Source organism: Scatophagus argus, chromosome 21 (genome assembly GCF_020382885.2).
Source record: "Scatophagus argus isolate fScaArg1 chromosome 21, fScaArg1.pri, whole genome shotgun sequence".
NCBI lineage: Eukaryota > Metazoa > Chordata > Actinopteri > Scatophagidae > Scatophagus > Scatophagus argus.
Genome location: NC_058513.1, coordinates 18243044 through 18263841, shown reverse-complemented (window position 1 = coordinate 18263841; position 20798 = coordinate 18243044). Strand labels below are relative to the sequence as shown.

Below are 20798 nucleotides of genomic sequence, written 5' to 3'. Positions count from 1 at the left end.
ATTTGCTTCATGAGACAGACCCCAGGTCAGTTCAAAGGCTGTGACTCATGTGACGTCTAACACAGCACACATTCAACCCAATCAACTCAGCTTTTGTGCTATTTATTACATTACCTCTAAAAGCACAGGATATTCATTCATAAACATAATAATTAAAAAAATCAACCACAAAAGATTTCCTAAGATCACGTATCAGTGTGTCATTGGTTAAAAACCTACTCTAGACACTATTCAAACCTGGACCTTGGAGCCAGAAACGCACGCAAACACGGAAGCTTCTGAACAGCAGCAGTCGTCAGTCTGAACAGGTTTTCTCTCGGCTTATGCTGTTTGCCTCTCCATCACTGCACTCCCACCAGCTCTGTGATCGGCGGGGCGAACACCATCAGTTCCTGGTACTTGTGGAAGAAAAGGCGCAGGCGGGAGACGTAGCTGTCCTCCTGGTACGGAAGCTGCTTTTCAGTCAGATACTTGGACACGACGGGCTTCACCTGCAGAGACGCAGGACCAGTTCCTGTTTGTTACCAACTCTTTCAGTTCAACTGAAACATTGTGCCACTGCAGTGAAAATGAGTCTTAACATAATGAATTTAACATAATGATTTTCGTACCTTTAAACACATGTGGTCGGAGAGGAAGGGGAAGAGGTGATGCTCCACGTGGCAGTTGATAAGCGAGTGTCCGAACATCCAGTCCAGCAGGAAGTTACGCGGCAGGTTCAGGACTCCGTGCGTCATCTGGTAGATCCTCTTCGGTCGACGGGTCGGGGAGAACATGTGGAGGCCGATGTGCTGCCAGTGACACACAGGTTGAGACGAGTTTGGTTAAATGTCTGTCGGCACTGATCCGAAAGACTGGAACCAACTCAACCAGAATAGATTTCACTTCCTCGAATTTCAGTATTTGTTGAGCACAGACAGACCAAAACAACAGGAAAAGCACCCCCACAGCATTCATACATACAAAATGAAGAACATGAAGTACACAGTGTCAGTGTGCAAAAAGTATTTCATTGTACATTGTTTTCAAATGAGACACCAGAGTTGACCAAACCACAGGTCATGCTCAGCTGGAAGTACGCTGAGTTCAGGGGGAAAGACACCGGACGATGGCCAACAACAGCACCAGGAGACCGGGGTGAACAGGTTTCAGCCTGACCGCCCAGAGAGAACAAACATTTCCTCTTGTTAGAGCCCTGACTTCACGTCAAGAACGTTGCTATAATCCACCTTCACACACTTTGATCAGAACAATGCACAATGGCCTGCAGGACTCAGACTCCATCTGGGAAAATCACGCATGAATTGTTCCTTTTCACCCTTTCAGCTCCCCAACTGGTCTGATGCAGGAGAACACAAAGCTGCACCGAACAAGAGTTTCTCAGAAGGCCGCGTAACGAGAGGTTCGCTCATAATCGTTTGGCATGAAATCTGCGAGACAGCAAATCTGTGAGGTGAACACATGCTTGGCTGCAGCATATCCGTCTCCAGTTAGTAGCTCATCTGGAGCTTTCAGTCATGTCACACGATCTCGATCAGCAGATGGGTTTCACCCAGCTGAGTTTGAGTTTCCTGAGGACTTTTAGGACTTTTCATCCCTGCTGGCTGATGAAGTTCATGTGGTTATGACTGTGAGCTCCAGAACAGCTACTAAATGGACTTTGGGGTGCGATTTTTCCTCACATCTGTCCTATTTTCAAATAAAGCTGCAACTGATGATTATTTTCATTGGCAATTAATGTATCGCAATCTGATGTTTAGTCTTTAGAATGTCAGCAAATTGTGAAAAATGTGTTGGAGTAAAAACCTCAGCCTGAGAGTGGCTAGAAAAGCACTTTTAGTGGATCTAACTTTGACCGCCGCAGTTGCCCCAAGCATTGCATAGCTGAGGTACTGGACCTCGCCATAAGGCCCTGACTTCAAAATTCTTCCTTAACTTCTCATGTAGCGCCATCATCAGGTCGACATTTCTTCAGTCCAGGCTTATGACCAACTAAAGAGCTAGTCAAGTCAACTTTATTTGTACAGCCCATTTTTACAAGCAGCTTGTCTCAAAGTGCTTAACATAACATCAGCAACATCCTCTGCCCTTCAACCCTCACATCGACTAAGGAAAAACTCCCAGAAAAACCATTAACGGGAAAAAATGGAAGAAACCTCAGGGTGAAAAATGGAAGAAACCTCAGGGTTAGGAGGAGTGGGCGTGCTGTGTGTTTAGTACATTAAACCTGCTAGCATCAGTATTCTGACTCAAAGCACCACTGCGTTGAAGTACAGCCTCACAGAGCCGCCAGCGCTGCTCACTCTGCATGGACGTGTACAGTGCAGCAGGTCAGCTGCAGGTATTTCTCACCTGGAAAATGTTGACGTGGATGTACGGCACAGAGAACATCGCTCTGCACACAAGCATGCAGAGCAGAGCGGTGAGAGGTGACAGGAACCCGGAGACGTGGATCAGCAGCCAGTACTGCGAATACAGGCCCAGCGTTACCATCAGGACGGTCCTAACGACGTGAGCCAAAGAGTGTCCTTTGAGCTGAGCTGCGAACCCAGACAATCAGAAGCCATCACATGTATGAGAATAAACTCACCTGAGTGAGAGAGGCGAGCTAACATGGGCACATGAACAGCATCAGACGGTAAGAAACCCGTCTCAACTTTATGCTGATAATCACAGTTAATGTTGAAATATTTGAGCAAAGCCAGAAACCATCCCTGGTCCTGTGGCGCCTCTTACCGAGTGCAACCAGGGGAGTGATGATGGGCACAGCCAGGGGAGCTACGAACAGGTAGACGCTGCGAGGCAAGAAGGGGACCTTCCATATGCTGGAGTCTCCCAGTCCGATGACATTAGTGTGAGCGTGATGCATCTTAATGTGGCCCTGAATGCCGGCTCGCGCTGAGAAGGAGCCGCAGATCTGAGTGGGTGAACACGAGCAAAACTGTCACTGATGCAACACATAAAACAATCAATGAATGTTATCAAGCTGGAAAATCAATGTTAGTATTGATCGGCTTAGTTTTAATATGTGTCCTTTGCTGTTTGCTTTGATAAGCAGCAGACATTTGGTTTACTCAAAGATCTACTGAATGTTCAGTAAACATCTGCATCGGGGGTTCTCAAGTTCACTGAACTGTTAAAGCACAAACAACAACATGCCTAACAACCTGACTGGCAGTGTTGAGCACATCCACGGAGTGTAATCATTCACTCTGGTAAACACTACTGTCTCTGTGGGTCACAAACGGGCTGGAATTCACCTTTATTTACACAGGGAAGGTTGTCCTGACTCACATTCATACGCTCACACACATCTGCCACATCTAATGGTGCACAGCTGAAAGAAATAGCTCAGCATTCTGAGACAAAAGCTTATCTTCTTTGCTGACCAGAGGGAGAGGAGAATTCAGCTTCAGTTAGCTTAGCATAACAGTTGGAAACAGGAGGAAACTATCAGCAGCTCAAGAAAAAAACTCCTCCTAATCAACACAAAACAGACAAGACACGAGCATTTCGTGATCCGGATTATTTATCAGAGGGCTCAGTCACTTCCTGGAGTGTCGTCGTCACTTTGCAGATGCCAGGCAACCAGCAAGGCCAGGAAGTAGTCCAGCCACATGACTTCAGCGTTTGTGCATTTTACACATGAGATGTAACATTAATTACTGAGCTTTATGGGTGCTGGTGGGAGGTTTTTGGAACCTATGGAGCCAGGCTGGCTGTTTCTCCGTTTCTGGTCTTTATGCTAAGCTAAGCTAAGTGACTGCTAGTTCAATTTTCATATTTTCCCTGCACAAACGTGGTATCAAACTTCTTATCGAACTGTCAGCAAATACGCATCCTCCAACCCAAAATGTCAAACTTTTCCTCTGAGCCTACAGACTGAGATGAACTCAGAAATAAGCTCTGCCTCAGGCGTTAAATGATGTCTCACCTCGATGAAGAAGACGGCCCAGAACTTCGCCCAGGCCTGTGACTCGCTCAGAGCCCCGTGGCTGGCCAGGTGTGTCCCTTTGACGGTGATGATGGCGTGGGCGACGCCCATCAGCAGCACGCCGGCTGAGAAGCTCAGGAGCCGAGAGGAGCCCAGCAGCAGGAAGGCTAAAAGACATTCAGTCTATTTACATTTACTGAAAGTACATAATTTATAGCAGCACACTTGCCTTCGTTTTTCTTTTGGCTGATGTTAAGTCCTTATTCCAGTTATTTGATTTGTAAATATGTGCTAGTTCTGTGACCCCTCACAGTTCAGATTTATTAAACGCTAGCACTAGCGCTCATTAATGCAGACTTAACTACTACTTAACATCTTGCTAACCCTGAACATGAAATGTTTGATATGTTAGCGTGTTAGCATATGTACACACCACACTTAGTTAAAATGTTCACAGCTCAGGCAGAGATTTCTGTAGACCATAAACAGGTATTTTCATGGTAAGCCATGCAGTCGTCGGTGAGCTTTTGGATTGTGGGCCCAAGTGTGGGATCAACAGACTGACTGACCCAGACTGCTATTCCCACAGCAACACTGCTGTGTGGCTGAAAACATGCAGTGAGCACCCATCCATTCATTCATTCCTCTGCAGTGGCAGCGAGACGCTCAACCATGACAGGAAGGAAGATCAGGTGCAAGAAGGAAACTTTATCCTTAACTGGAGGTGACTGTGCTGAGTCATCACACACGGGGCTCCTCGCATGATTACATCGCTGCGTAATGTTTCCGTCTACATTATCTGTAGGCTTCCACATAATGCAGAAATATGCTTTTCGTCAACATTTAAACATTCACAGTATTGTTCCATCTGTTCAGTTTGACGATAAAATGACGTCAAAGTGATCATGTTACACAATTAATGAAATGCTGAGTCGGTGTGTTTGCACTTTGGTAACAGAGTGGACTTTTTATCCATCACAACCCTGCAAAACAAGCAGCTGTTGAAGCTTCTCTGGCTGGCTCTAACAGCAGGGTTTAGGTGGCCCGTTTCCCTTCCTAACCCAATAAAACCGTGCTAATATACTGCACCTCGTATTTCAAAGCAGCCTATTTCAGGGTGATAAGTCACAAGCTCTGCGGTACACAATGACAGGCGCCTCCTCAGCCCCACTGTGACGCCACATTCAAGTCAGGAGTGAGTATTTTTTCACCCTTATGGTTTAAGGATAAGAGGCTGAAATGCGTCAGCGATCTGTTAAACTGCAGGCGTGTTTACGAGTCTATAAGACAAATTAAACTTGAACCAGGTGTCCTGTGGCGCTGCTGAAAGCTGTCAGCTCCAATGATCGGGTGACATGAGTGACAATAGGCACTCGTCCTAATTGAGGTCAGTAGATGACCTCAGTGACCCACATAGAGGAGGGGGGTGGGGGGGTGCTGTGAATGTGTAAACCAGTTATGACAACAGTGCTGGACTGAAAGAGCTGGTTTGTGTGTTAGAAGTGCAAACACGCTTTTCAGAGAACATAAATTAAATAATGAGACGATTAGGACTGAAACAATCAGTCGATTTACTTATTTTACTTTATTTGTAAAAAGGCCACAATCCATAATAACTTTATATTTTCATAAGAAACTGATATTAACAGCAAAAATTGCAATTCTTTACTGATTTTAGCTCATCAAATGTGAATATTTTATAGTTCTTTTAGTTTTCTGACAGTAAACGTTTTGACTGCTGGATCACAAAAGGATTTCAAAAGTTATGATCTGCATTGCTCACAATAATAATTCAGAATGTAAACTATCGTTAGTTCAGCCCTATTTTGAGAAACAAATAAGTCATTTTAATTACCTTGTGATGGGAATTTTGCATTTCCTGCAAGTTGTGCATCATAGAGTTAATACAGTAAGTATAATACGAGGTGGTAAAGAGAGAGAAAAGCTCTCACGAATCAACACTGACATGATGCAAGTGTGTCAGATTCAGTTCAGGCTGATGCCATAAATGAACTCAAAAACTTAAAGGCACGACATGAAGAAGTTTTGGATTGACCATCCCATCTTGGTCTCAGCGAGCTGCGAGCCAGCAGCCAGCAGCTGTGTGAGGTTTCCAGGCTTACCGGGTGGCAGACTGAGAAAGGCTGCTGCCAGGATGCTGCAGTCGATCCCCCTCCTCTCCCACCAGCTGCTCTCTTTCACCACCTTCTGCACCAGCCTCGTCAGCTCCATCATCATTGACTCCTTCTCCACCTCTTCACCACCTGTCCCTCCATTCTTCCTCCCGTCTCCCTTCATCTCCTCGTTCCCTTTCCTCTTGACTAGCACGTCCCCCGTCCTCCCATCCTGTCCTTCCCTCCACTCCTCCGGGACGCTCTGCATCTCGGTTCCTGAGCTGACGACAGGCTCTAGACAAAGTCACCGTGCGGTTTGTGTCCTCCCGCAAGCAGCCGGCGCCGGACGCTCCCGACACGTTGCTCCCTGAGCACTAAGTCCACAGGTCAGAGTTTGCATTGCGAAAGTCCTTATTGGAGAGAAGCATTGTCAGAGAGGCCCGGCCCCCTTCTTGCTGATTCCAGAGCCTCACAGACCCTCCTCTCCTACCCCCCTCCTCGCCCCTCTCACAGTTTCTTCTCTTCTTTCTCCTGTCAGCTGACTCCTGATGCAATCGAGCAGCAGTGGAATTTACTGTCCCACGACTCGAAGATGTGAGGCTGCCCTGTGACGCCACGGCTCCAAAAAATCCTCATCCGGAGCTGCTCAGCTCAGACTTCTCCCCCCTCTCCAGTGTCTCATGCATTTTGCATGACGCTCACCCCCTTGTGTTTCTTTGTGTCAGCCTCCCTCCCCTCCCGTCTCTGTAACCTTGGCAAATGTCCTGGGAAAGGAGAGGTAGAAAGGAGGCCTGAGGAGTGGATTAACAGTGGCTGTTCGGTTGTTTCTTTACTGGGGGGAAGGGGGGGAAGATGTTGGTGTGCAGGAATGTGGCCTGATAGCTGCGGTGTGTTTATTTGAAGGTCCAGATGAGAGTATCTGTGTGCACATATCTAATATCAGTGCTGTACTCTCAGCTCAAGGTCAAGCTGACTGCAGGGTGCACTTTGAAAGCACCAATCGACCATCAGCGTCAAGTGTTTCAGACTCAGAGGTAAAAAACAAAGCACATCACAAGACTGGCTGCATGTGGGAAAATCAGTGTTGGGGCGGTAACTCAAAAAAGGTAATGTATTACACATTACTGGTTACTTTTTAAAAAGTAACTAAACTAAAAAAGTAATTACTTTACTTAATTACTCAGTGCTAAAAGTAATTAGTTACATTACATATTTTGAGTTACTCTAAAAAAAAAAATCCCATAACTAAGATGCACCATAACTCAAAAACAATTAACAACATATAGTGAAACCGTTTATCTCCCCAGATCAGCACAAATCTGTATTCTGATGAAAAGGACAAACACGGAACACAACTTCTATCTTTTATGCATTTCAAAATCACTTTGCAAGAAAATTTGCCAAAACAAGGCATGCAAAATGTCTCAAAATAAAATTAAGACTTAAGCTTTCACTCTTAACTTAATTCACTCATTAAGTGTCTGTTTATGCTTCATCCGGGGTCTGCGGTCGTTTAGCCACTAGCTTTGTGTTAGCAGCATGTTGCCTTCGCAGATGCTAACAGAGATTTGATGTGCTGTTAGTTTCACTTTACCGTCACGTTTTCGTCCTTCCGCTCGACAAACGCGAAGTTGTGCGCGTGTTTCCACCCATCAAAAGACGTCTTAGGCGGCGTGCGTTCCCATTTCCGCTCCGCCGCATCCTCCATGAATTCGCGTGGCGCCATAGTTACGTGAGGTCACGTGGATGAGGTCAAATGAGTGCGCTGCGTCAACACGCATGAAAGGGGACGCTCGGTTACGTTTTCTGTCCTCCCGCTCTGCGCAGCTTGAAGTAACGACATGATTTTTGGCTTAGTAACTGTAATGTAATTTCATAAGTCACGACAGTAACGCGTTACACTACTGCGTTACTGATAAAAGTAATGTGATTACAGTAACGCGTTACACACAACACTGGTGAAAATACATGCACACACACAGAACAACATTTTTATCTTTATTTTAGTAAAAGATAATTATGGTTGCAGATACAAAAGCAGATTTTTACCAACATTCAAGCACATCATGTCATACTCAGACAGACAGACAGACAGACAGGCCTTCAGTGAAACCAGACAGGAAACAGCGTTATCGAGCAGGCGCTCAGATAACCAATGTTTTCACTGTTGCAACAGTGTTTGCAGAACCGTCAGTCTGGAGATATTTTAATCCATAAATGACCCCATAAATACTAAGTCACTATTGTTTATGTGCCACAGAACACATTTAAAATAAGAAAATTGTACAGTGAAGACATAACAAACAATATATTCAAAGAATGAAGTACATTCATTAATACATCAATCAGTTACTGATACATGAGCTAATATAGTATGCAGTTATATTCACAGACAGGCTAAATGAAGAGATTATATACAAACAGATCAGTGTGCATGTGTTTGTATATGTGGCAAAGCTTTTCCCTAAAATGTTTATTATTTTTTCTTTAATTCCAGTCAGACGCTCAGATTCCATGCTGCCTTCATGGAACCACAATCATGTATGCAAATCATCTTCATTGTGTGTTAATCCGGTAAATCAATGCAAACAGTAACATGATGAATGACTGATAAAATGTGTGATGAATTGTCTAAATTGGCCTCCAAATGTCCAAATCTCATCTCATTTATCACGTGTTGCCACTAGATGGTGCCATTTAGCCAGTAACAGTAGTGGCAGATTTCTGGTCTTGTGGCGTCTGCTGCACACCTGCACAGGTGTTCACAGTTATTCTGTTTGATTAAATTTCTTAATCATATGTCTAATTAGCCGGTTTTGTTGTTAAAATCCATGGAGGAGTAACATGTAACTGCAGATTCTGAAAGTCTACGGTGAGTTTACGTTATAAATATAACTTTCATGGATTAAGATTCATAATACAGAGAGTAATAACTGAGTTTCCTTTTCAGTTCAAGGCATCTTGCCAACAGATGTCAAACTCTTTTTTGGCCACAGGGGATTTTCCTACTGCGACTGACCACTGTTACATCAAGCTTCCAGCTGCATTAATACTTCAGTGGTTAACAGCTTCTTCATCCCAAAGAGGCCAAAAACAACCAATCTCAGGTTTAACATAAAGGAAGGGCATCCACAACTCAGTGATGTCTGCTGTCCACAATAAATATCATCAACACAAATGATGCACGTTGAAACAGTAAATTAACAGCTTTTTATCTGGTAGGAAAGGACAGCGGAGCTTCCCATTTAAAAGAAAATCTGACCTTCAAAGCTCAGTGTCTTCAATGGCCTCTGGTTCATCTAGGGTGTCTAGACGTCTCTTGCAGGCATCCAAAAGTTTTTTCCGGGGGCCCAAAGGGATGTGAATGCTGGTAAGGTCCTGATCTGAACAAAGCAGCAGAGCCTGCAGGTCAATCTTCTCCCTCCTGAAGATTTGCATGAATTCGCCGAGGCCTTGAGAGGCCAGGAAAGTCTCCAGAGGACTGTTCTCTGGCTCAAGGTCCTGATCCAAGCCAACTTCAGTCTCTTCCCAGGGCAACTCCTGAAGATTTCTCTCTTGCAGGCTCAAGGCGCTGCCAATACTGTCCTCATCAAAGCTGGGCGAGCGTCGAGGCAGATGTCCTCGTAGACGAACATTAGGTGCCTGTCCCACAGGTTCACTCCCTGCTACACTCCCATCATCCCGTGCCCCTATACCAAACATGCCTCCACTCATATAGTTCCTCCTGAACACCATGGTGCCCAGTCCGGGACGGGTGAACAGGGAATCACGTCCGGAGTCAGCGCTGATCTCAGAATATGCAGCCTCGTGGAGGCCCGGGTCGCTCATGGCACGGGAGATGGTGTCGGCATCATCATCATTGTCATGGGAGAACATGTCACGGATGTTGAGACGTGACTTCTCCTTGGGGTTGGCATATGTGCCCTGTTTGAGGAACATGACGTCATTGCCGAGCTGCAGTCCGGACAGCGAGCGCACACTTTTCCTTCCATCCTCATAGATCTTGAACGTTCCATCAACCTGCTTCTTCTTCTCCAGCTTCTTCTGTATCTTGGCCTTGCCCTTGGCTGTGGAATGCAGGGTGGCCTGAGAGGAAAGTATAGACATTAATGGTTAAGAAATTTAGACCAGTGAATAAATAAACCCACTTTAATTTAAACACTCTAAATGTTACAACTCAAACAGAATTGAAGTCTTCAGCCTCAAGATGGCTTCTGTTCAACTAGCCTGAGCCAGATATTGGTGAAGACCAAAGCATCTTTTCAGACCAAGTAATGAAAGAAAGTCAAAGAGTAACCACCTGCGAGTATGGCATGTTAGACGTGACAGTGTTGAACTTGCGGCTCAGTGTGCTGCTGCTGGTGTAGCTAGAAAAGCTAATAGCATCTAAGTTGTCTAGAGCGGCCGACTCCTTCATGAACCTCCTCTCCATACGTTCCCGGTGCTTCTTCTGGAGCTTCGCGCACTCTTTGATCCGACGCTCTGCGGCTCGAAACGCACGGTCTTTGAGTTTGCTGACCAGTTTTGGATTGAGGGTAATCTGCTTGGCAGCGATGGAGTCCAGGTAGCGAACACAGTCCATGTGTCCCTTGGTGGCGGCCATGTCCAGCGGAGTGTGGTAGTCGTTGTCAAGACACCACACGTTGGCACCGAAGGCCACCAGGAAGGACAGGCAGCTGTGGTGGCCATTGGCAGCTGCCAGGTGAAGCGGCGTGTTGCCCCAGATGTCGCACTTGTCCGGGTCACCTCTGGAAGACAGAGAAGGAGACACTGTGGTCTGCTGTTGGTTTTCCATTTACTTCATCTTAACATGAGTATTAACTTGCATCAGTCGATCAAACAAACAGAGTGTGTAACCACCAAAGTTCACACCGACTGGATGTCAGTAGTTTGTCATCTCGCTCGAAGAAGATAAACTCTCCCCCAAAATGTAAGACATACAGCAGCACTTTTCTGCATGTTTCTAATTCAGTATTCTGCACCAAAAAGATGTGTTCTTACAAAGACCTGAGCAGGACTCAACCCAGTTCCCCTGAGAAACTCAACCTCACTCCGCTGATCCTCTTACACTACAGACTAAATTTAGGAAGTAAGATGACTCACATGACCTGCAATTATGTCAGTTCATCTCCCGCACTGTGAAAAGGACCCTCAGGCTTACGGTCAGAGATACTTTGTCTGGCTGAACGACTTCACCACACACTCTGAATGTATTGCTTATGGCTGCTGCTGCAGCAGAACAATCAAAGCAAAACCATACAAATAGTCTTTTTTCCTAAATCTGGGTATGAATGAATTGGTACTGCTTGGCACTGGTTTATTTCAGCAGATACCAAGAACCCAGAGCTTTAGATGACTGATCATCTACTGGATAGACTGACTGATGGATAAATCAGTCATGACGAGTGACTTGTAGTCCAAACACGTCAAGTGCATCATGATGGAGTTTGCAGTGTTTTTCCACCCTCGTCAACTGTTAGTAATATTAGCTGCAAACACCTGCTGCTTGAGGATAATAATTTCACTCGAGCATAGCGGTCATCATGGAAATAAAACTGTGATATCAACGAAGCATTACCCATAATGCTGTGCAAGCAATAAGAAGTCAAACAACAACAACAAACTGGACTGTGGACTTTTCCACACTACATGTGGACCAATGAACCGTGTTTGTACTGAACTGAAGTCCCTCCTCTTCCGGTCCTCCCTCCTCCCACGTGGCCGTAGCTGAGCCCCGATCAATAATTGAAGCGCTTGCAGGTTAAACATGACAGAGGTGACGTTGCATTATTTATCCCACACACCAAGAGTCTTTTTTCTGCAGACACCCCGGGACACGTTCACCACACGCCGCAGGGTCGCCACCTTCATCAGCGTGAACCCTGATTTCAGTCCTGCAGTGCCACACCTCAGCAACAATCATCTCCTTTGACAACAGAGAAAATAGCATGTGGTTTACTCTTATGTTCAGAGCGTCATGTTTTGCTTTTATATCCTTAAGTGTCACTTAAGCAGATTGTATTCCAAAACAGAGGCAAGAAATGCATCACTGTAGTAACACCAAGGAGGAATCACAACAAACCTTCTCTAATCGTGAGGTGACCATCAGCAGCTCAGCCAGGAGCTCTGACTCTGAGGACACACAAACCTCAAACAGCCTCCTGGTGACTTAAAGATATTAAACTCAAAACTCTGTCTGGTGCCGACTCAAATGTGTCTGTGTGGAGAAAACTCGAGTTCCCACGGCCAAGCTAACCTCTGAGTGGCTCTCTGGACAAAGCCGTGCTTATTGACTCCAACATCTGCGTCCTCTGTTAATTGTTTGCTCAAAGTTCCCATCCAGCAGACCACACATGAAGCTTCATTATTTGCCCAGAGAGCCACAAACCAACCAGTCCGGTCAGATCAGCAGTCTGCTGCGCCCACCACACTGATACAAGCTGCTGGATGAACCGACATGAAATATTGAAGACATTTATGGTCCTCAGAGGCGGGGGTCTTGACTCTGATGGTGCCCTGACTGCCCCTCTAGCGCCATCATCAGTTCAAAAGTTTTACGTCTTTTTCTGACTAAATGCTTGAAAAAACAACATTTCCATCAGCCTCAGCTTGTGTTTGGTGCTGAATAGCAAACATTAGCATGCTACTATAAACTAAGATGCCAAACAAGGTAAACATTTTACCTGCTAAACATTAGCGTGTTAGCAGTGTCGCTGTGAGTGCACATTTACTCCATAACTTCAGTTACTTTGCAGATTCAGATTACTCAGCGTTGATACGTGTGACCTGTAATCACCTGCTGGTGACTGCAGGCGCCTCTACGAGACATCAGGGAATAATGAAGGATCTGTTTCAGATGATATTGTACCCTGGTGTTACAAATTCATCTGTTGCCTTTGGGGCCCCTGGGGGCCTGGGGCTCTGGGACAGTATGTCTGCTTAGTTCAGCTGGTAATCCAGTCCCACAAGCACCTAAAGCTGGTACAAAGTTGGCATGAAAATATTTGCAGCACAAATAAAAACATTTTCAGTGAAATGAGTCTAAAAGTGACTCTTTCACTTTAGTTTACCTTTTGCTGTAAACGTTGACCCACAGCTCAGTTTCAGTCACCTTTCTTTGCTTCATATCCACCCTGCAGTGCATCCTGCAGGGACGGCCGTGTGAAGAAGATGTCCTATCCATCACTGTGACCTTTGCTGTGTCTGCAGCAAACTCATCAGCCCTCCACTTTACTGCTCGCCTTATAAAGCTGCCAGCAGCAGCCTGACATACTGTGATGAACCCCCTGTTAGTCTGCTGCCATAAGAACAGGCAGTAAATATTACACTGAAAGGCTGAACGGCTGCTTTGTCCGTCTCCTAAACCTCAAACAAAAGGCGGAGCTGCAACTTATCTCACCAGAATATAGACTTACTCCTAAACCCTCCTCTGACTATCTCAGTTTTCTCACACAGCAAACGCTCTTAGGCTGAATCAGATCATATCTGCAGCCCGCGAGCTTACAGTTTTGTGTGTGTGTGTGTGTGTGTGTGTGTGCGGACGTCGTGCCCTTTCAGTAGCTGATGGGTATAAAAACGGCCGTAACTGAATCAGATCATCCCTGCACCGACTCTGAGCTGCCATGTAACGGATTAGCCTGAGCCACATGTGTGAGATTAAAAATGAAGTTCTGATCCCTCGACACGCTGCTCACGGAGTGTGTGTTCACGTTCCGCTGCTGCGGGTGACCTTCCTCTGTAATAAGGCTGTTAAAATGGATGGACCTCCATCTCCAGATGCGCTGATTAGATTAACACGTGCGGCACCGCGCTGACGTGAGCAGCCACAGCTCAGCTCGGTTACGTTACAGCATCTTCCTGTTGTCACACTATACGCTTTAAAAACTTTCTCCTATCAAAATAGACAACTCTGATTTGATTACAATGAGGGAAATCTTCAATTCAAACTCTTCTTTTTTAAAAAACCAAAAAACAAACGAAGTTTCTGATTAAAACTGAGAAGATTCAGTGATATCCGATCATTTTTTACTTTAACAAATTGGGGGATCAAAATAATAGAAACAAATATTTTGAGTCAAGATCTTGACCCAAGAGAGACTCCCTCTAGTAAAGACAGGATGACAGGAAGTCCTGTAAGCAGACAGGTGAAATTATTTTACCCCCACTTGTAAAACTGTTCATGAGAGGGAACTCGACAACTTGCTGATGAGATCCGGCAGGAATCTTGTTCAGATTCTGGTCCCGGGGTTCTGGACTCACCCTCTGCCCACGATGAGCCGGAGCGCCTCCAGGTTGCCGTGGTAAGCGGCCCATAAGGTCGGTGTCATCCCATCCTCATCCGGTGCGTTCAGCTCCTTCCGTGTGGCCTCCTTCAGCACGTCCAGGTAGCCATCCCGGGCCGCCCGGTGGTACCGGTCGTTCATGGCGGCGCCCTCGGCTCACTCTGAGTTCGGTTCCATGGAGGATCTGGAGGCTTTGCCTCGTTATTTAGGCAACTTTTAGTCCGGGACGCTGCGTCTCCGGACGGGAGGGCGGCCTGGAGAGGCACGGAGCGGGCTGACAGCCTGGTTGCTAGGAGACGAACAGGAGGCGTGCTGGTTGTCAGGCCGGGGGCGGGGCTATGACCATTAGACCCGCCCACTTTGAACCTAAACCATGAAATCAGAATAGAAAAGAATAAAGTGATAATGTGAAACATGTGATGATCTTGACATCATGTATTATATCTATAAAAGACTAGTTTACTTATTTATTTTTACGATCTCTTGGTGTGTTATTCTTATTGTTTTCTCTACTTTGATAGTTTCAAATGAGTAATTTTACATAAAACAGTAGCAGAAGAACAACTAGCAGACTTCAGCACATAACAACACAGTGGAGTCAAATAAACAGTCGAACAGAAGGAAGCAACAGGTGAGAACTGAACTGAAGTCAGTTTGGAGTAAAGCAGTTACCTGTCGACAGAATAAAAGACAGTATAGTCAGCTGCGTGCAGTGCTGTGCGGCTTTACAAACAGAGGACAACAAAAGACCGCAGAGTTCAGTGCTGTGAACTACTGTGCCGCGAGGAGAATCGATCAGTTTGACGTCACAGACGTTCTTCCGGGTGTGAGTTGATTCTTCAGCTTACTGATCAGCCGGTAAAGGTGAGTTGATCGATCCTTATCATCAGGTAGATCGGACTGGAGAGTCAACAGACAGCAGTGTGATGTTGATGTGTCCGTCTGTGTGTGTGTGTGTGTGTGTGTGTGTGTTTCCTCTACACTGCAGTCCAGATCGCACATCTTCCGTTTCCGTCCATAAATCAAGTGTGTTGATGTCGATGTTTCAGACACGAGCTCTCTTTGCATTAACACGTCATTAACCATTGTTACCCGACTGAATAAAACGGGCCACGAGGAGCGGAAAGTAAACGGAAACTGAAACTTAGTTCAGTGTTTCACTGTGTCTTATTCTATCAGTCAGGATCAATCAGGTATGAACACACTCAGTTTAGGTTTGGCCACACACTTCTGACATTTTCCCAAAGTGAGATGAGTCAGCGATGCGTCATGTTTGACCAAGCGTTTACCTTTGATCCACCTGACTCCAGATCAGCCTGATGAACCGTGCAGGACTGCACTAAACTGATCACTTCATCAATCCTTGTGTGGGTCAGTTGCTCACATGCTGTGCTGTTTGTCCGTGCACACAGTTTTGTTTGATCACAGCCTTGAAGAGAGCCTTAGGGGTGTACTTAATATAGTATTTGGAAATACACGTGTTCACTTTCCTGCTCAGAGTTGGATGACAAAATTGATATCTCACTCATGTGAAGCTACAGCCAGGAGAAGTTTAGCTTAGCTTAGCATAAAGACTGAAAGCAGAGGGAAACAGTTAGCCTGGCTCTGTTGTCGCGAGAAAACGTATCTCGTATGTTTAAATTGTACAACAAACGAAAGTGTGAAAATGACATGTTTTGGGTACCTGTAGGGTTTTGTACCAGACTTTTTCTTGGTCAGGTGCAGGGACTTCCTGGACAATCTCTCCCCTTCACATTATTTGGATAGATTAAACAAACAAGTATAACATGTTAATAAATGATGGTCAGATTTTGTTGTCCTTCATTACAGTCAGGCTAGCTAGCTGCTTGTTTCCAGTCTTCGTGCTAAGCTAACAGTCCCAGTCACGTCATGCTTTCCATACAGACATTGTCTTCTCGTCCGCTTGTATCCTACAGAAGGAAAAATGGTTTTCAAGCCGTATGGAAATGAGTACAAATCTGTGGATGCCTTAAACAAACGTTCATAAACGTGAAACTGGATTTGCATCAGCAGGCACAAGTTGTAGCAAAGCATGCAAAACTGCTGGTGTGCGGCTTAAGTTTGAGCTCCTGAAGCATAAATCACACACACTTTGTGTTAAACGTCGTCCAAACTGTATTCTACATTTTCAGACTTTTGGATGAAAATCAGTCCTACCAGGCAGCCACTGGTTTACATAAAAATCATTAATTAGCTGTGTTATATTCAGTATGAGTACCGTTTAAATGCACTTTGTTAATGTTTGTTTGGGGTTTGGGGTTTGGGGTTCTTGAAGTGGGGTTGAACGAGGTCAGTCTATTACCTTTAATATAGGGAAGGTGGCTTGTCCCCACTTTGGAAGAGCAGCAGGACTACCAGTATCTACTGCTGTGGACGAGGCCAACAGCAAAGTGTGTTTCAGCCTCCACAAAAAGCCACCGCACCCCTTTGACAGAAACAGTAATTTTACAGCGTGGGACTTTCTGGTCTACTGCTGCTTCCAGTCAGTTAATTTATCTGTGTTATTGTGTCTTTTAAAGGGTTAATTGAGTTCACCAAAGTCACATAAATCCCAAACTTCGCCTTTAACCACGACGATAATGTAACTCTGACCAGGCATAATGTTACTGTAAAATCATAGAACTCATAGAACATGGAAGAAAGTTTTAAGAGTCCTTTAATTGGTTTTCATGCACAGACTGAATATGAATGGAAACCAGGGGCTTCCTGAAACGGATCGACGTGGTTTCCAAAAGGGAGACTGTGATGTAAAGTGCACCAAATGGGCCGAAACATGCAAAACCAGCTGTATGATCCTTCACAGCTGAGAGTGAAACTCTGCAGCAGGTTATTATCAGCTCTGACTGACCTGTTAGCTGCTACTTGAGGCACTGCAGCGATAAGAGCGAGGTTACATGTATAAGTCATTTCCTGGTGTTGACTGTACGCAAACAGTGACACGACATGGCACAGAGCCCAGCCCATAAACCCTTTCAAAGTAAAATAATGGTCACTGGTTTTCAGAAGAACCAGACTGACTGAGATTCTGATCAGGTCTTTTGTTGCCATAAGCAGACTTTGTTGCTGTGACAGTTACAGGCTGCTGTGTTCAGGTCAAGGTTCAAGTGGCACAACAGGCGAAAGAAAAGGCGAAAATGAAAGGTAATCATGGTGCCTGTTGCTTTCCCAGTGAAAGGTGTGTCATTGTCAATGGACTGGATTGTGACCACACCTACATCAGTGCTGGAAGGATTACCAGCACCTTTCAGACGCAAGCCTCCACATGCTCAGTGTGCATGAATGACAGAAAACCCTGAAACCGAATGGAAAAGAGAAAAAGAATACGGAGGCTGAAAGAAGCTGAGGAGAAGTTTTAGAAGAAGGACTAAAGAAACTGAATATGAATTCAGATCCTGGAGTCACTCAGCTGGTCCCTTCCTGGGGGGCACCTGGAAACCCCCCCAGCGATGAGCCAATCACCAGCTCAGACCATCAGGTCCAGGAGCTCGAGCTGGATCCGGTGCTGGTTTGGGCTCCCAGCGGCAGGCGTCTGATCTCTGGTCTCCTGGGCCTGAACGTGGTGCTGCTGGGAGCTGCCCTGGTGGCCGGACAGGCTTTCAACCCCGAGGGCCTGAAGCACGACGAGCCTCAGGTGTTCATGCTGATGCTGATGGGGGTCAGTTTGGTTTGGATGCTGTGGTACCTGCTGTGGGCCAGGAAGCAGCCAGACATGTGCCCACATAAAGACCACCACGCCGGGGGGATCACCGTCACCCGTAAGCCCCTGAGTGTTAGACAAAATGTGAGATGATTACGTGTTATGGATCATGTAGTGGAACGTTTCTTCTCCATCCTGCTCAGTGGTCCTGGTGCTTTTTGCTGCATTCAGTGCGCTGCTGTACATCTGCAGGATGGGCTATTTGATCAGCATGAGGGCGTGTAAGCCTGCCGCTAAGGTGCTCTCTCCATTCATCGAGGCTCCTTTCCTCACACTGCAGGTAAAGATGTTCTCAGTGTTTTAAAACATGACATTTTAAGTGGATAAAGTCTGCCCTAAGTGGAGTTAGTGACCTTTTAAAGATCGAGAAGGAGTAAAAGCAGAGCTTTGATATCAGTTTATTTTCGTCTTCCAGTCTCACCTTGACTCAAAGACAAAAGTACATTAATGGTTTTTGATCAGCATGAAAAGAGTCCACACAGTAAACACTGCAGCTAAACTCAGGGATTGTCTCATAATCAGGACCATTCATCAGCTTTCAGCTGCACCATGTGGTCACCATCAGTGAATGGAAATGAAATTTACTGCCTCAACTTTCTGTAAAAGCCTGACACATTAAGGAAAAGATCAGTTAAGTAAACCTTAAACTGTCAAACTATTGTGAGAGCTGGTGGGCACACTCGAAGATTCATGAGACGTAAAGTCGGTGCTTTCGGTAGCCTCTGGCTCTTTATTTGTCTCCTTCACAGGTCAGTTCAGCCTTTTTTTCATTTAAAAAGAATTCTTATTAATCTTATCTTCTTAATAGTTACTGTTTTGTCCTCTTCTTCTCATCTCCTTACTGAAAAGGGACCTTACGTTTCTTTTGCAGACGTATTTACTGTGGGCTCACTCCAAAGACTGCATTCACAGGCACAAGATAATCACCAGGTGCTTCACTCGATGTGTTTTACAAACTTTTTATGCATTTCTTATATTCTCTGTGTGTTTTAATTGTAAACAGTTAGGGTTTTTGTACTTGTGCACGTGATGCAGGTCCGGGCTGATGCTGATCCTCTCAGCCGACCTGCTGCTGTGGCTCAACGCTGTGACTGAGGACACCATCCACGAGGAGATCGAGTTAGAGAAAGAAGGCCAGCTTGATTTCAGCAACACGACCTCGACTGAAGCAGACGATTCTGATTTGGCAGGTAGTTAATGACAGGAGGGTATGCTCAGACTCCTCTGCCTTGTGTACATTTTGTAAAATATATTTCTGCTTTTAGGAAACGGTAACTCGACCTTCTGTCAGTGCAGTGCGAGCGCGGCCTGCCTCGCCTTCAGGAAAGGCATCGAAATCCTCTATCCCTTCAACATGGAGTACTACCTGATGGCAGGCTGCATGATCTACGTGATGTGGAAGAACGTGGGCCGCAGCATAAGTCCTGGTCACCACCAGATCACTCAGAAGCTGACCCTTCGCGTGGTCTACGAGGGTGGGATCATATTCGGCCTCGTGCTTGGCGTCCTGGTCCTCGTAGCTGGAGTGAACGTCTTCATTCTCTACCAGGTCTGGGTGGGCCAGTGGGAGCTTCGCCTCACCGCCTTTCTCATATTTTACGGCTACCATTTAGCGGTCATGCCCGTCATGTCTCTCTGCTGCCTGGTCGGGATGCTGATCTACAGGCTGGAGAGGAGGGCGAACGAAGGGGGACACAACCCCACTCGTAGCCTGGACGTGATCCTCCTGGTGGCGGCGGCTCTGGGCCAGCTCGCCCTGTCCTACTTCTCCCTGGTGGCGGCCCTGGCTGTGGGGACCCAAGGGCCTCTGGGGGGCCTCGACCTGTCCTACTCCCTCCTCAGCCTGCTGGAGCTCGTCCTGCAGAACATCTTCATCATCGAGGGCCTCCACAGGCACCCGAATCTGCTCGCCCAGAAGAAGGAGCGGCGGCTGAGCAGCATATTCAGGGTAAACTCACCGCACCTGCATGTCGAGTGTTTTGTCAGCTTGCAGAGGTCGGTCATTAAACGGTTTTGTTTTGTCCCACAGTCTAAAAAGAAGGTTTCTGTGCCAAGACAAGAGGAGAGGAACACCACAGATAATTCACTGCTGGAGGGGAACACACCAGCTGCTGTTCAAAAGCCTGATGGGAAAAAGCCCTGGACCAAAAGAGTGCTGAAAGAAATCTGCGCCTTCCTCATCCTGTCTAATGTCATGGTAAAGTCACGAGTGTTAAAAAAGAAATAAACGTTTCCTTTGCTGTTTCTGCACTGATGTGACACATCCACGCTCCCTCTTCTTGCAGCTGTGGGTCATCCCTGCATTTGGAGTCCACCCCCAGTTTGAGAACGGCCTTGGGAAGCAGTTTTTTGGCTTCACTGCTTGGTTTGTTCTGGTAAACGTGGGCCAGCCGCTCAGCGTTTTCTACCGGATGCACTCTGTGGGAGCTCTGATGGAGCTGCTCATCTCGGCATGAGGACTGCATCGCTTTCCAACAACATGAAACAACAGGACACACATTTACAAATTATTTGTTCTCTGTATTCTGTGGACGCCCCCGTGAGGTTCTTGGTTTTGGGCCCTTTAGTCCCAGGTGGAGGCAACAGTTTGTTTCAACACAAAGCCAGCTCCCCACACACAAGCCCTTAAATTACAGCAGTCATGACAGCAGCCCTCCAGCCAATAACTAAAAATTAAAGCTGAAATTGTGATAAAGCTGAAAAGAAAACAAGAAATAAAAATCCCTTAAAACTGTTCTCTCCACGGACTT

General features: G+C 46.0%; 3 protein-coding genes across 5 annotated transcripts; 1 reads left to right on the top strand and 2 right to left on the bottom strand.

Moving 5' to 3' along the window:
• Positions 1-86: 86 nt before the first annotated feature.
• On the bottom strand, positions 87-7089 carry fads6 (fatty acid desaturase 6). Its single transcript, XM_046376380.1, has 6 exons — positions 6058-7089; positions 3935-4101; positions 2737-2917; positions 2353-2540; positions 612-791; positions 87-491 (listed from the first exon to the last, which is right to left on the bottom strand). Exons 1-6 carry the CDS (start codon positions 6314-6316, stop codon positions 342-344), a joined length of 1125 nt encoding a protein of 374 aa, XP_046232336.1. The 5' UTR covers positions 6317-7089; the 3' UTR covers positions 87-341.
• Positions 7090-8033: 944 nt separating this feature from the next.
• Positions 8034-15280, bottom strand: LOC124052302 (Usher syndrome type-1G protein homolog). Of its 2 annotated transcripts, XM_046376378.1 has the most exons (4): positions 15003-15280; positions 14308-14696; positions 10349-10796; positions 8034-10134 (listed from the first exon to the last, which is right to left on the bottom strand). In XM_046376378.1, the coding sequence occupies exons 2-4, from the start codon at positions 14469-14471 to the stop codon at positions 9313-9315; spliced, it is 1434 nt and encodes a 477-aa protein (XP_046232334.1). In that variant the 5' UTR covers positions 14472-14696; positions 15003-15280; the 3' UTR covers positions 8034-9312. The 2 variants fall into 2 exon arrangements, with proteins under 2 accessions (XP_046232334.1, XP_046232335.1); XM_046376379.1 differs by lacking the exons at positions 14308-14696; positions 15003-15280 and adding an exon at positions 12845-13062.
• LOC124052301 (proton channel OTOP3-like) lies at positions 14812-20763 on the top strand. Of its 2 annotated transcripts, XM_046376375.1 has the most exons (8): positions 14812-15194; positions 17521-18106; positions 18192-18328; positions 18920-18978; positions 19084-19238; positions 19314-19996; positions 20078-20245; positions 20334-20763. In XM_046376375.1, exons 2-8 carry the CDS (start codon positions 17731-17733, stop codon positions 20502-20504), a joined length of 1749 nt encoding a protein of 582 aa, XP_046232331.1. In that variant the 5' UTR covers positions 14812-15194; positions 17521-17730; the 3' UTR covers positions 20505-20763. The 2 variants fall into 2 exon arrangements, with proteins under 2 accessions (XP_046232331.1, XP_046232332.1); XM_046376376.1 differs by lacking the exon at positions 14812-15194 and having other exon boundaries at positions 15745-18106.
• The last annotated feature ends 35 nt before the right edge of the window (positions 20764-20798 follow it).

What these genes read in the sequence shown, in the direction of transcription:
- LOC124052301 (XM_046376375.1), top strand. Translation starts at nt 17,731, where the DNA reads ATGAATTCAGATCCTGGAGTCACTCAGCTGGTCCCTTCCTGGGGGGCA. An exon ending in CGGGGGGATCACCGTCACCC is followed by an intron (nt 18,107 to 18,191) that starts GTAAGCCCCTGA and finishes CATCCTGCTCAG; the next exon opens with TGGTCCTGGTGCTTTTTGCT. An exon ending in AGGCACAAGATAATCACCAG is followed by an intron (nt 18,979 to 19,083) that starts GTGCTTCACTCG and finishes CACGTGATGCAG; the next exon opens with GTCCGGGCTGATGCTGATCC.
- LOC124052302 (XM_046376378.1), bottom strand. Translation starts at nt 14,471, where the DNA reads ATGAACGACCGGTACCACCGGGCGGCCCGGGATGGCTACCTGGACGTG. An exon ending in CGGCTCATCGTGGGCAGAGG is followed by an intron (nt 10,797 to 14,307) that starts GTGAGTCCAGAA and finishes TCTGTCTTCCAG; the next exon opens with AGGTGACCCGGACAAGTGCG. An exon ending in CTAACATGCCATACTCGCAG is followed by an intron (nt 10,135 to 10,348) that starts GTGGTTACTCTT and finishes CTTTCCTCTCAG; the next exon opens with GCCACCCTGCATTCCACAGC.
- fads6 (XM_046376380.1), bottom strand. Translation starts at nt 6,316, where the DNA reads ATGCAGAGCGTCCCGGAGGAGTGGAGGGAAGGACAGGATGGGAGGACG. An exon ending in GGGCCGTCTTCTTCATCGAG is followed by an intron (nt 2,918 to 3,934) that starts GTGAGACATCAT and finishes TCACCCACTCAG; the next exon opens with ATCTGCGGCTCCTTCTCAGC. An exon ending in CACTCCCCTGGTTGCACTCG is followed by an intron (nt 2,541 to 2,736) that starts GTAAGAGGCGCC and finishes CTGGGTTCGCAG; the next exon opens with CTCAGCTCAAAGGACACTCT.